At 34.1% G+C, this 15,196-nt stretch overlaps 1 protein-coding gene across 1 annotated transcript in view; it reads left to right on the forward strand.

The window, feature by feature from the left end:
- The first annotated feature begins 4,343 nt into the window (after window positions 1-4,343).
- LOC123535113 (calpain-B-like) overlaps window positions 4,344-15,196 on the forward strand; it is a 28,925-nt gene continuing 18,072 nt past the window's right edge. The window contains exons 1-8 of the mRNA XM_045317655.2: window positions 4,344-4,689; window positions 8,862-9,008; window positions 9,254-9,394; window positions 9,769-9,962; window positions 10,280-10,448; window positions 11,753-11,833; window positions 12,701-12,789; window positions 13,883-14,055. Coding sequence (XP_045173590.2) covers window positions 4,495-4,689; window positions 8,862-9,008; window positions 9,254-9,394; window positions 9,769-9,962; window positions 10,280-10,448; window positions 11,753-11,833; window positions 12,701-12,789; window positions 13,883-14,055 — 1,189 coding nt within the window. The 5' untranslated portion in view covers window positions 4,344-4,494. The remainder of the gene's footprint in view (window positions 4,690-8,861; window positions 9,009-9,253; window positions 9,395-9,768; window positions 9,963-10,279; window positions 10,449-11,752; window positions 11,834-12,700; window positions 12,790-13,882; window positions 14,056-15,196) is intronic.

The following is a 15,196-nucleotide window of genomic DNA, read 5'->3' on the forward strand; positions in this document are numbered from 1 at the left end:
TTGATGAAATCTAGGCCGAGTTTGAAAATGGGTCATCTGGGGTCAAAAAACTAGGTCACTAGGTCATATCACGTAAAAACCTTGTGTATGCGATAGAGGCTGTATTTTTCAATTGATCTTCATGAATTTTGGTCAGAATGATTACCTTGATGAAATTTAGACCAAGTTCGAAAATGGGTCATCTGGGGTCAAAAACTAGGTCACTAGGTCAAATCAAAGAAAAACCTTGTGTATGCAGTAGAGGCTGTATTTTTCAACTGGTCTTCATGAAATTTAGCCAGAATGATTACCTTGATAAAATCTAGGCCGAGTTCGAAAATAGGTCATCTGGGGTCAAAAACTAGGTTGCTAGGTCAAATCGAAGAAAAACATTGTGTATGCAATAGAGGATGTATTTTTCAATTGATCTTCATGAAATTTGGTCAGTGATTGCCTTGATGAAATCTAGATCGATTTTGAATATGGGTTATCTGAGGTCAAAAACTAGGTCACTAGGTCAAATTAAAAAAAAATCTTGTGTATGGATAGAGACTGTTTTTTTCAATTGATTTTTATGAAATTTGGTCATGTTGATTGCCTTAATGAAATCTAGGTCGAATTTGAATATGGGTCATCTGAGGTCAAAAACTAGGTCACTTGGTCAAATCAAAGAAAAAACTTCTGTATGTGATAGAGGCTGTATTTTTCAGCTGATCTTCATGAATTTTGGTCAGAATGATTGCCTTGATAAAATCTAGGTCGAGTTTGAACATGGGTCATCTAGGGTCAAAAACTAGGTCATATCTAAGAAAATGCTTGTTTTATTGTAAGAGACCAATTTTTTGGTCCAATCTTAATGAAAATTGGTCAGAATATTTGTTTCCATGAAATCACAAGGTCAAACATGTTTTACACTGTTATATAGTGTTTCTTAGGTGAGCGACCTAGGGCCATCTTGGCCCTCTTGTTTTATTTTGGTCAAGAGTAACTCATGAGAAATTTACATTTTGTGTTGTGTAAAATATTTCTGCCTTTAATCAAAGTTTGCATATCATGTTCTCACTTAAATCTGTTTTGTAATAAAAATAATAGATTGTGCTTTATTGTACATTGTTTATTAGTCCACTGCTGGTTGAAAACCGGTTTCTGGGAGTATACTTCTTTAGCTTTGTTCATTTGTAAGTTCGCCATTCCATCAGTCTGTTATTCTGTCAGTCCATCCTGTTCTTGTCCTGTCCATGACTCTGCCATCCATCAAGCGGTTTTGTTGTTACTTGGCACAAGTGTTCCCTGTTATGAGATGATATAACACTTGTAATACCCAAACCTAAAAGTCAAAAGTTCATGGACACACATGGAGGACAGAGGTTAAAATGGCCTATTTTGTGTCCAGCCAGTTACTTCCAGAATTTATTTTGCATACGTGTTCCCTATAACAAGATGTGTCACATGCTTCAAAGGTCGTGATCACACTCAGAAGTCAAAAGATGTTAGAGCTTATGGCATATAGCAATGACATCATCCGTCTGTCTGTAGCCTTTGTGAATTGATGACAGGAAAACACTTCAGTTTAGAAACCTCAGACTTGGTAGGTAGGTTGGTTTTGACTTTCAAATGACCCCTTTTGATCTCAGAGTTCAAGGTGACGGTGACCTCGAGTTGAAAGTTGGTTTCCAGTCAAAAACTGAATAATGCTGGACAGAAACCTCAAACTTGATAGGCAGATTTGTCTTGACTGGCAGATGACCTTGAGCAGACAATCAGTTTTTGAGTGATAACTGCAGAATGCTTTGGTGCACGGCCCGTAAGCTTGGCAGTCAGGTCTGTTGTGACCGGCAGATGAACCCTATCTCTTTTGAGTTTGAGTGCATGAGATCAAGGTTGCAGTGACTGAGTCTGTTTATGCTTTTTGTTCATGAATTTTTTGTTGTCTAAGTTAGAGCATATAGTAGTTGCTTTGTCAGTCTGTCACATCTCTCCATCAGACTTACCTTATAGTTTATACTATTTATTTTAGGTCGAGTGTGAAGCAAGTTCTACAACTTATATTAATCACTCTCAACACCTCATTCCTGACGGAATCCATCGCCACGAGGGTATGAGAGAAGAGAAGCCAGTTTTCCTTTTAATGCTGAGCACCAAACAAGGGAACTACTGGTACCATTTTTCACATCTTAAGTATGACGCGGCTGGGGATCAAACCCATGACCTCCCACACTCGAAGCGGACACTCTACCACTAGGCTATCGACTTTCCAAGCATGACCAAAGCATAACTCCATAAGAACTGAAGAGATTCAAATGAATTTTGAAACATAATGATAAATATCAATGAATGGGAGAGCAGTGCACAACTATAAATCTATGTTGAATAGTTTTCAAATTATCCCCCTCTTTGTCCATAGTTTTCCTTGTCTAAATTAATACCCTGAAAATCACTGAAGACAATTCAATAAAACCTGAATAATAGATAGCAAATTGGGAGGAAATGCAGTGCACAAGAATTGTAACAGTGTTATAGATATTTTTCAAATTATCTCACTTTCTGTTCTTAGTTTTTCTTTGTCCTGAGCATAACTCCAAACTTTTAAGGTACTTATTAAGAGACATTTCAGTTAAATTTGAAGTCAAGATGGGTACCAATTAAAAGGAGTGCAGTGCACATGTATGACAACCCTTTGACTAGTTTTCATATGATCTTTTTTTAACTAAGTTTTTTATTAAAGGTGGTCAACATTTTATGACAATTTTTGCTTCTCCTATAGTCTATTAGAGATTTATTTACATAACAAAAAGACCCATTTCATAGTGGAAATGTATAATATTTTATTGATTTTATAAAATTTTGTAATTACCCCCTTTAACCATTAAAGTATTTAAAAAAATGACTGTTTCTTCTGATTTCAATATGATTTGTAGCTTAACATTTGAATTGGACATACATAATGGGATAAAGTTTCAACAATCTGAACAAAAAGGCAATATTTTTATTGGAAATCTGTCTTTGTTGTGCAGCCATGATAGGCAATTTGAGATAATCATAAATTTACAAACTTGTATTTGAAATAAATTTTGAAAAAAGATGTAACTGTTTTTGCAAGTTTTTGACAAATATTTGACAGTAGATCATTTAGGTAATGTAAATGTTCATGGCATTCCATAGGCTAAGTATATTTATCAATTTTATACTTGGGTACATCTTGGTTGGGCAACCAGGATAGAAAAATCAAATTTTAGAAATACCTGCAGTGAAAGTCTAACAAATATCAAGCACTCTCTAAATAAGCAAAATAGTGGTATATTAAAGTTTTGAAGTAAATTTAATGAAAATTCTAACATGGCATGATTTTTTTCACTATTAAAAAATGAAAGATTGAAACAGTGTGTTATTATGCAGCAACACACAGTCTGTATGCCACAATTATTACGTCATAGCATCAAACATCACAGTGACATGCTGGAATAGAAAACGGCACAAAAAATATCTTTAAAAATGTAGATAATAATCCTTAATGACGTACAAGAATGGAAATAAATTATCTCAATTTAAACTAATATTTGCTCCTGAATAAAATTATTGTTTGTCGTTCATGCAGATGCCTATATTATTACATAATTCTTTGCATCTGAACTCCAAACAATGATTCTTTTTAGGAAATGGTATATCTTATTTTCTGATTTGTAGCTGAATTAAATCATTGTTTGGAGTTCAGATGCAAAGGAATTAAGTAACTACTAAACATTTAAAAAAAATACACCTCACACAGTTTTTCTTTTGATAGGCAAACAAAGACCGTACAATGACCATAGATTGGCTTTGACCAGTTTTTAACATATAATCGACATTGGTTATGTATTGTCTTTGAAAATCTGATATAATAGAATGATTTAGTGGTATTCAACCTAAACAACAATTGATTTAGTGATAAGGCATACAGACACTAAATAGAAAAATGGCACAAAAAAAAGGTAGTCGCATAATGGCGGACACAAATAGTCCTCAGTTTTTTTGCTCTGTAGAGCTATTTTCCTTATTTTCTTTGCAATTTTTTTGCTAAAATCACATGACAGAATATATGACATGAAAAAAATCTATTTTTTCAGAGCAAAAAAACTGAGGACTATTTGTGTCCGCCATTATGCGACTACCATTTTTTTTCGCGCCATTTTTCTATTTAGTGTCTGTATGCCTATATAGAATAAAGAACAACAACTATTTAGTGTTTTATAACCATAATCAACCAATAAATTATTTATGCCGATTTATGATTATGCTGACACCGCCAAACGCAAATTGGCGAATGAAACACTCCGTTACAAAATACTGAGAAATTTATCCAATGAAAAGAGCTGTATTGCAAAGCTGTAGCCGTGGAGTTTATTTGTAAACAACATGGCACCTGTAAAAGTAAAATTTCCAAGTTTTGCAAGTATTTCTCCTAACTTAAAATTAAATCGTTGAGAAAAAAACAATAAAAAGAACATATTTTATATTCCAAAGATTTAACGCCAAAGGATGGGGTCGAGCCACAGTGCATCAAGGCCTAAAAGCGGCCAACGATCTAATTTCAATGTGAAACCAGAAACATTGATAAATGGAGGCTCGAGCATCTCCACAATGGATTCTTCACATAGTCGTAAAATGACAGATGAAGAGAAAAACACTTACATAAAAGAGGCTGAATATGAGGATGGTAGCTTAGGAATTATGGTAATTTTGATCTGTGTCCTTTAAAATCTTAGTCCAAATAATTGTACTCGAGAGTTAAATATTGTTATATTTTTTTGACTTGTCGATATCCGCCTCCGAGTACAAACCAGAAAAGGTAAAGAATGTGATAGCACTGTCCTCTTCTTTGCGTAAATAACACCCAATGGAATCCGTTAGGGGGGGGGGGGGAATTATGTAATATTAATGCAACGGATAAAAAGAAGAAATACATACATAGAAAGCCTGTAATTTTTCCTTTTCCTTTTCACTTCATGTACCAGACACTTTATGTACCAGCACTTTATGTACCACTTTGGACACCTTATGTACCACATATATGATATATAGTAGATGATCATTTTTGTTTTGATTTGATGAAAATGTTTTATTTTATGTTACTTGAAATGTTTTTTTTACTAAATTTAAATGTTAATTGTCATAATTAATAAGGTAATTTATATGCACATAGGAATGTTAACAACATTCTATGGACTTAAGCTGATTAAATCAAAGTTGTTTTCACAGGTAATTATCACATATTGACAGTGCTATACAATGAGATACAATTACAATGTAATATATAGGTGGTACACTAAGTGTCAAAGTGGTATATAAAGTGTCTGGTACATAAAGTGACTGGTACATAAGGTGTCACACCCTTCCTTTTCAATGATGTATATATTACCAAGATTTCTTGAGAAAAATTCAAACTATGGCAGTTAAAAAAATGCCAAGGTTTAACACGAGTGTACTACATATTGGAAAATGGCCGATCACCGGTAAACACATTACTGCATGAAGCGTTTTCATTGGTCACGCCTCCGACCGCCATTACATGAAGACGATTGAAACGTTAGAGGTTTAAATTTTTTACAACAGAAATTCTTGATAAATATGTCCTGTTCTTATGTTTTTTATTTACTATTTATGATTTAAAACAACAGGTAAGCTGTTAGGGCTAAAGAAAAATCGTGACTACTGATAAATTGTAATTTCAATCGACCACAGTTTCCACCACAGTTTTGATTGTTTCTGGTTGAGACCTCTAGGTAGACAACGTAAAATATCAGAATGTAAAATCAGTCTACCCGAGGTCTCATTATTTAGACTATTAAAATCTAAGATCTAATTTCTGAACATAGAGCTCGGAATTAGGCTACAACTATTGGGCCTATTTGATTACAAAGGAGTCACTGATCACAGCAAAAAAGATGTATGCAATGTATATAACAGTGCTCATTATCAGTTTACTGTAGCAGTGTGCACTGTATATAATGTATATAATTAGTCTATGATATTGATTGTCTGATTAGCTCAGTTGGTAGAGCATCTGACTTGCAAGCAGAAGGTCGCAGGTTCGAATCCTGTATCGGGCTGCACATTTTTCCGCGCCTATTACATTGGTGCCATGAGTGTGGTGACTAGCCTTGGAATCCTAGAGCTAGGATGAAGCAATGGCAGAGTTAGTCAAAAGAATCTGAGATTCTGAGTTTGTCTTTAAAAAAAGGAGGGAGGAATGTAGCAGTGTGTATATAATGTATATAATTTGTCTATGATATGGATTGTCTGATTAGCTCAGTTGGTAGAGCATCTGACTTGCAAGCAGAAGGTCGCAGGTTCGAGTCCTGTATTGGGCTGCACATTTTTCCGCTCCTATTACATTACAAAGACTTCTTATAAGGGAGTCAATGGTGTTCAGTACTGTTTCCAACAGTATTGGCCTAGACTGGATGCTGGGTATTGAAACCGGTGTCTGGGTAGATATCTCCTCACACCTGTTGGCATCATATTTCTGAAGTTTTAAGTCTCTTATTTAGAATTATGGGTTATATTCAACCCATTTGAAGTTTCTGCATGAATATTAATGTTTAATTTATTGGAGTAAGTCTGACCAGTATTTTGTGACTTTTCTAGATTTTTAACTGTCTTCGTTTTCCTAATCTGTAGTAAAATACAGATACAAGTAAGGCTTAGAGGGATGACAACAATAAAATATCAGATCATAAAATAAGTCATCCCAATAGGCCAAATGAATAAGGCTTACATGTGGCATCATTAATAACTTTAAAGGTGGATAATCAGATTTTGGCAAAGTAACGGATTTGTTTTAAACTTTAACATCTGATCATTTACACTCATTTATGTTCAGTTAGCGCTTAATACAAGTTAGGTTTTCACTGGAGATATTTTTAATAATTGGTTTTCCTATTGCAGTTGCCCAACCAAGATCGAGTTATTTTATCATAAGTATAAATGTGATAAACATACTTTACCTAAGAAAATGTATAACTAACCGATATATTGTATTATATTCGTAAAATAATTGCATTAACAATTACATATATAGGTTGAATTTATTAGAAATGCAAGTTTGAAAAATTATTATTACCTCCCTTTGCCTATCTTGGTTGCGCAACCAAGATAGAATGCGAAAAAATGAAATTCAGAAGCTACATGCATTTTAAAACCCACCATTTGATTCAGATTGTTAAATATTTGGTATATCTATCCAATGCGAATGTAAAACTCGGAATTATATGTAAATAAAAAGAAATACCAAGCATTTTAAATATTTTCATATTAAGGGGGAGTAATTACAAATTTTTATGAAAATCAATAAAGTATACATTTCTAACAGGGATCTAACTCTAAGTAATGGGTATTTTTGTTTCTTAAATAAATCTCTAACAGAATATACAAAAAGTAAAAAATGTCACTAAATTTTGCTTAAATGTGATTGACCACCTTTAAAAGGGATTGTGAAGCAGCCTGTGTCGAATTTTCCCATAATTTTGAGCTAGTCTGCCCCAGTTTTCCTGCATACTGTAATTGATTCGCCTTTAATGGAATATTATATTGTATCTATGTGTATTATTAATTTTTTAGCTCATCTGATTTTTTGAAAAAAAATGATGAGTTATTGTCATCACTTGAGCGGTTGTCGGCGTCGGCGTCGGCGTCGGTGTCGGCGTCGGCGTCTGCGTCGGCGTTGCCTGGTTAAGTTTTATGTTTAGGTCAGCTTTTCTCCTAAACTATCAAAGCTATTGCTTTGAAACTTGGAATACTTGTTCACCATCATAAGCTGACCCTGTATAGCAAGAAACATAACTCCATCTTGCTTTTTGCAAGATTTATGGCCCCTTTTGTACTTAGAAAATATCAGATTTCTTGGTTAAGTTTTATGTTTAGGTCAACTTTTCTCCCAAACTGTCAAAGCTATTGCTTTGAAACTTGGAATACTTGTTCACCATCATAAGCTGACCCTATACAGCAAGAAACATAACTCCATCTTGCTTTTTGCAAGATTTATTGCCCCTTTTGGACTTAGAAAATCAGTTTTCTTGGTTAAGTTTTATGTTTAGGTCAGCTTTTATCCTAAACTATCAAAGCTATTGCTTTAAAACTTGCAACACTTGTTCACCATCATAAGTTGACCCTGTACAGCAAGAAACATAACTCCATCCTGCTTTTTGCAAGATTTATGGCCCCTTTTGGACTTAGAAAATATCAGATTTCTTGGTTAAGTTTTATGTTTAGGTCAACTTTTTCTCTTAAACTATCAAAGCTATTGCTTTGAAACTTGCAACACTTGTTCACCATCATAAGCTGACCCTGTACAGCAAGCAGCGTAACTCCATCCTGATTTTTGCAATAATTATTGCCCCTTTTGGACTTAGAAAATCATTTTCTTGGTTGAGTATTATGTTTAAGTCAACTTTTCTCATAAACTATCAAAGCTATTGCTTTAAAACTTGCAACAGTTTTTCACCATCATAAGTGGACACTGTACATCAAGAAACATAACTCTCCTGCTTTTTGCAAGAATGATGGCCCTTTTTAGACTTAGAAAATCATGGGTAGGACAATATTTCTATTACACAAAAAAAATCAGATGAGCGTCAGCACCCGCAAGGCGGTGCTCTTGTTTAGGGGTATTATCAGGCAAAGTAGATGTATATTGTCAACAGAAAACATGAGATTCAAAGCTTTTGTGTGACCAATAAGTTATTTATGAGGTGACTGAATACTGCTTTACAAGCTATATGTAAATGGAATAAAGAACAGATATGACATTTTCTTATAAGGTGTCAACATTTGTGTTTGTTTTGTTTTGTTTGTTTGTTTCAATAATAAAAAAAATGGAAGTTCAATCAGATATGTATATTTTATAGACTCAAGCCAGGATAGAAGAAATAGTTGAAAATCTAGGACAGGATGAACTATTTTGTGACCCTGACTTTCCAGCTGATAGTCAAGCATTGTTCTACAGTGAAGATAAACATTCCACTGGGAAGAGTATAATTTGGAAAAGGCCAAAGGTAAAGGAATTTAACTGTGAAAACAAGATTTTTAGTTATAAAGAAAAACATTGAAAATAACATAAATCCCTGACTTTGTAGTTTTTTCTATTGCATATAGATTACTTTTTATGTTGTATACATTCTGTTCTTGTAAATATTTTAAAATGTTTTGATTGAGCCTCTGCAAAGAAAAGAAACTTCCAATTTTTTGGTCTGTGATAGAAACATAACACTATGCAGAAGCAAAATTATGTCAATTTCAGGATTTGATGGAAGAATGGCAAACTCCTCAGTTAATGATTGATGGGATGACAAGAGATGATATAAAGCAGGGAATTCTGGGAGATTGCTGGTTCCTCTCCTCATGTGCTGCAGTGTCACAGAGACCAAAGTACATGAAAAAGGTATCTTTCTACAATTTTGAAAGAAAGTTAAAGTTTCTGGCAAGTGATGTGTTTTAATGCTGTAGGTAAAGTGATGCCCGAGCCCCTGTTGTTGTTGTCAAAATCATTATTTTCTTTTAATAAATAAGTCTACTTTCATATGTAGAGCTAAAAAAGGGCAGGATGTCAGACAGTCTAGAAGCAGCAAGGTCCTATTATAAATGGCTAAGAAACCATAGAAATGGCTGCATTTTATGTCATCTTTTTTTTTTCAGTTCAGACAACTAAGCTTTCTGTGCAATTGAGTAAAATCAAATCGTTTCACTTTTTACATTAAATTGTAGTTATGTTCCTTGCCACATAGTTCTGTGATCCTCTGAGATGTATTTTTACAGATAATGCAGAAGGACCAGCCTCTTGTTGGAGATGGTTACAAGGGAATTGTGCATTTCAAATTCTGGAGATTTGGTCAGTGGTCAGATGTTTATATTGATGACAGGCTACCAACAAAGGATGGAAAACTTATCTATGCCTCATGTACAGATCCACAAGAGTTCTGGGTCTCTCTCATAGAAAAGGCTTATGCAAAGTATGTCTGAATAATTTTTTCGTGTAAATTTAGATCTTCACTTTTCACCTTTTTAATTTTCCCAAACGCTAAATTATTGAAAGAATGTTTTCATAAATGCATATGGCTGCTTTAATGCCATTTATACCTCAATAATTTAGTTCATTGGGATGGACTTAGTAACTTTTCTGTTGGATAACTGATTGAAGAAAATGTATGGATGCCCATGTTTATATGGTTATGTATAAATTATTTGTATTCAGATTGCTAGTACATGGAGAACTCTGGATGCTTTTGTAGGTCTTACAGACTGTTTATGGAATTCTTTTTTTTGTCAGGTTGCATGGGTCTTATGAAGCTATAGACGGAGGACAAACTATGGATGCGCTGGTAGACTTAACGGGAGGCCTTGCAGAGAGATACGAGATAGAGCCGAAAGATCCAAATTTGTACAGACAGATTCTCAGGGCAAGCAAATCAGAGGCATTTATCACATGTTCAAGAAAGGTACTGTACACAAATTGGCATTGCTTCTTTCTTCAAGTGGGGTCTCTTTGGCAGAGTGGTTAAAGTCACTGAGTTTGAATCTCTTTCCTCTCACCTCTGTGGATTTGAGCTCTGTTGTTCTGTCATATGTGGAATCTGGTTTGCAAGGACTGTAATTCTACCCAGATTTAGCAGTTGGAAAGTTGCCATATAATTATGACCTTCATTGTGCTGGCCTCAGTTTCACGAAAAAACTTAAGTAATTGCTTAGCTATGTCTGTTATTTGAAATGCTTGTTTTTGCCCTTTATGTGTCTTCAATGTTGACTTTATATATCAGACCCGTACATGACAATTTCATAGATCAAAACACAGCAATTCTGAATTTTACAGAAAATGAAGTATAAAAGTAAGAAATATACTTAAGCAAATACTTAAGTTCGTTATCTCGTGCTTAAATAGAAATATCATATTTGCATGACTGAAAAAAGTACTGCAGACAAATACTTCTAACCATAGCTTAATTTAGCCATAAATACATTGGTAAAGAAAAAATCAACATTAAAGAACAAAAGCTTAAGCAATAGCAATATTTTAAATAACAGACTTAACTAAGTACTTACTTAAGTTTTTTCATGAAATTGGGGCCTGGTGCTGCTTAAACCCTACAAAAACATGAACTAAGCTTTTTGGTCTGTTTTTCATCAACATTTAATTCTGTGTTTATTGTTCCTGATTAAGTGCCATTTAAAATAGTATCTTCATTTATTTAATGATGTTCATTTAACTAAAAAATGTAAGATTTAAATTAGGACTATGTATGTTCTTCTCCACAGTATGACATGTCCGTCTGCTACACTTCAATAGAAATGGATGTCATGTGTCTTTAATCAGAAAGCCACAGAGCTCATTTATATCACACAGGAATAAAAAGTTCACAATCTCTACTGTAGTAGTTTTGGGCCACATTTCATACAGAATCCTATTTCTAAGACGTAAGTCTGAAGTTAGGACTGGAACAAGGCTGCACTTAAGTGTATTTCAAGAAACACACCTATCTCTCATACAAAGAAAAAATCCTAATTGTTAACTTTTAACATTTTCAACACTATGACACAGTCAATGCATGATGTGCACCTGCTTAAAAACTGGCCTAGGCAGTCTTCAAATGAATGGAAAACTTTGGTAACTCATTGAGTTTAAATTAAAAATTATGACAGTTTTCCTTTAAACCAATCACAGTATATAACTTTAAATAGTAAGAAAACTATTTTAGTTTATATTCTCCAAAGGAGGAGAGCTGTTTAAGAGTTTTAATTCTTCCAGGGAGATTGGAGGTTAAGTAACAAGGCTGACCCAAATGGTTTAGTTTCTGGACATGCATACACCATTACAGGGATAGAGAAGGTAAATTAATTCCTTAATTAAGTTGATATGTTAGTGGTAAACTTAATCAGTAATAGATTTGGCAAAAAAATTATGAATGTGTATATGATACTAGCATTTAATAACAATGAGTGTTGAACAAACTTCATGCATTTTTAGCAATATTTTTCTTATTAACCAAAAGACGGTATCACAACAGATATTTTGTCATTTACCATTTTCAAAAAATAAAACATCAGCCATCTATATTTAGAACATATGCACCAAAAATTTAGAATTCTGCGTCCATATATAATTATTATAGTATGTAATACTTTGATTTTCAATGTTGTATGAGAAAATTCTTGTTATGTGCCTAAGAAAATTGTATCAAGAATGTCCCTCAAAATAGCTACCTGAAATCAGTCTAGTAGTTAATGCTTGTGCTGGGAATAAGTCCTAATTTCAATGTTTATTAATCAGTACCAGATAGAAGACAGTTCAAACACCAAGTTCTTTGGATTTTGGAATGTGGCATCCTAATTTTCAACATAATGTCCATGATTGGTTCATATTTAGCCCAACTATTATTTGACAATAAACCTATTTTTAGACAGAAAATCTGTTTTACAGACAAGCCTTCAAAAGGTTGAGCATACTGTCATTAGACAGCTCGTGTTCATAATTCTACTTTACTTAATTAAAAAGCATTATACATGTAAATTTGCAGAGCGGGTTTTACAAACAAAACATGTATTTACAATTAATTTCGCTTATTTTGGGTTTATGGTTTTACACCATTTAATAAGATTGGTTTAGACCATGTAATAATGAATCAGTTTCTTATCACCAGTACATTTTTAAGAAATATGATCAGTTTTATTATTGTAATTTATGTGTGTATAATAGATTCAGCATAAGATGGGTGAAGATAAATTGGTACGAATACGAAACCCATGGGCTGATGGTACTGAGTGGAAGGGCTCGTGGAGTGATAAGTAAGTTGTGTGCAGGCTTGGTGATTACTGATACTGCAGCTGTGATGCTTTAAAGTTTAAATTACCGGTAATGATTTGATCTTAAATACTAACAAAACACTTAACCCTGATCCTGCTAAGTTTCTATAATGAACTTGTCCATCTTCCAATATTGGACAGTAGCATTAACTGTTAAAAGGGCTTACCAAAAAGATACTGACTGAATGGCAAACAGTGCAGGTCATGTTCAGATTGCATGGATGTGCAGGCTGATCATGATCTGCACTGGTCGCAAAGGCCGAATAAATTGTGTTCAGCATGATAAGGGCAAGATATTGTTAACTTTGTAATTTATTTTAACCAAAATCAGACTCCAAAGTTATAAAACTGAGGTTTCAGACCAGTTTTAGAATGCAACTCTCCCATTGGTTATTTTTAAATTAAACCTCACAGTTAGTCAGTCAGAGTCTATGGTTTTGCAGCTTGTATTCAAATTCAGTTTTATATATATTAGGCTAGATTGACTGTTACACATTACCTAGCTATAACACATCTGGCTAAGAGGCCAGAACTTGCTTTCCCAGAAAAGGGGGCTTCTTGTGTATGAGTGCTGTACATCAAGCAAGTTAAAGAAGCAGACCGTCTATTTGCAAACAGCTAGGCTTAGTTAACTAAAGATGTCTGTATTTTCTCTATCTCTGTTCTGACGGCTTCCTATCGCTCTGTCTCTCAGATCGCTCTTTTGTCTGTACCAGTAAAGAATGAATTTCACACACTGAGTAGCTGCATTTGAATGTAAAGCACCTTTTAATGTGATCATCATTGAAAGGGTGCAAGATAAATATCTGGTTTAATGTGATATAATGATAAAAACATGCTTTCTTATTTTCCACAAGCTCATCAAGCCCAAAAAAGATACTGCTGGTAATTAGGATTAACTTTTTTAGTTTTCATTATATTACACTGTCCAAGTCAGCCACACAAAATTAAAACAGGTGTATCAACAAACAAAAAATCAATTTAAGTTTAATGTTATAGCCAAGCAATACATGTAACAAAACAAATGTTTAAAGGCAAACATTAAAGTATGCTTGTTTTGTTTATTGTTTGATAGTGACATTAACTGGACGTGGGTTGATGAAGAAACCAAAGAACATCTTGGGCTGAAGTCTAAAGATGACGGTGAATTCTGGATGTCATATAAGGATTTTTGTCGCCATTTCTCTGAGGTGACGATCTGTTTAATGGGGCCGGACTTTGATGGAGATGGGATATCAGATCAAGCAGGTTTATAAATAACCTAACTATAAGTAGTGTAATCTGGTGTCTGTTTTGAAATTATTATACGCCCAAAGGGACATATAATGTTATACACCCGGTGTCCATTTGTCTGTTCGTCCGTCCATCCTATAGCAATTTCGTGTCTGCTCTGTAACTCTTGAACTGCTTAAAGGAGTTCAAAGAAACTTGGCACAAAAGTTCACCACACCGAGACAACTTGCAGAGCGCATGTTTCGGACAACTCACTTCAAGGTCAAGGTCACACTTAGGGGTCAAAGGTCATATCAGTTTGTTTGGTGTCCGCTCTGAAACTCTTGAACTGCTTGAAGAATTTCAAAGAAACTTTGCACAAAAGTTCACCACACTGAGATGACATGCATAGCGCATGTTTGGGATGACTGGCTTCAAGGTCAAGGTCACACTTAGGGGTCAAAGGTCATATATGACTTTGCTTTGTGTATATTGCTCTGCATTGCGGTGCTCTTGTTTTTATTTGGCAGATCCCTTTTTTGTTCACTTACTATAATTTTTTTTAATTACTTCCCTTTTATGTTACTATAAATAACTTATTTGGAACTTTGATTATTGGCCGTAGAGAAAAATTGAGACCACTTTTCTGTGGTACAACATGGCTGGTACCGCCAATTGTTAGGAGTATTTTGACATACCTGTACCTGGTAAGGATTTTTTAGTGGACTTAGAATATTTTTTTGTGGACTTAGACTTTCTTCCCTTTGTTGTTTCTGTCCTTTGGGATTGAACAGTCAAGTTCTTTAAATTTTGCTCCCATCCTCTGATGTAACCCTTCGGGCGTATATTGCCCTGCTTGGCAGAGCTCTTGTTTAGTTTGTGGGGATAAAATTTTGTGATATTGGCCAAAATGATAGGTTAGGTTTGTGGGACCAACATAAAATTATTGCTGGGTACCCATGTTTATCTAATTCCACTACTCTTTACTTAATCATTTTAAATTTTTAATTGTTATTTACAAGAAGCATTTACAAGAAGTTAGATTGGATGCCTTTTTTTGGTAAAATATCAAGAAAACTAATGTGTCTGTATTACTGATATTTAGATAAGACCAGAATTTCTCATGTTGTCCCAAAGGTGATGATATATTTAATAGCTAAATAAGACACCAGTGGGT

Source organism: Mercenaria mercenaria, chromosome 12 (genome assembly GCF_021730395.1).
Source record: "Mercenaria mercenaria strain notata chromosome 12, MADL_Memer_1, whole genome shotgun sequence".
NCBI classification, from domain to species: domain Eukaryota; kingdom Metazoa; phylum Mollusca; class Bivalvia; order Venerida; family Veneridae; genus Mercenaria; species Mercenaria mercenaria.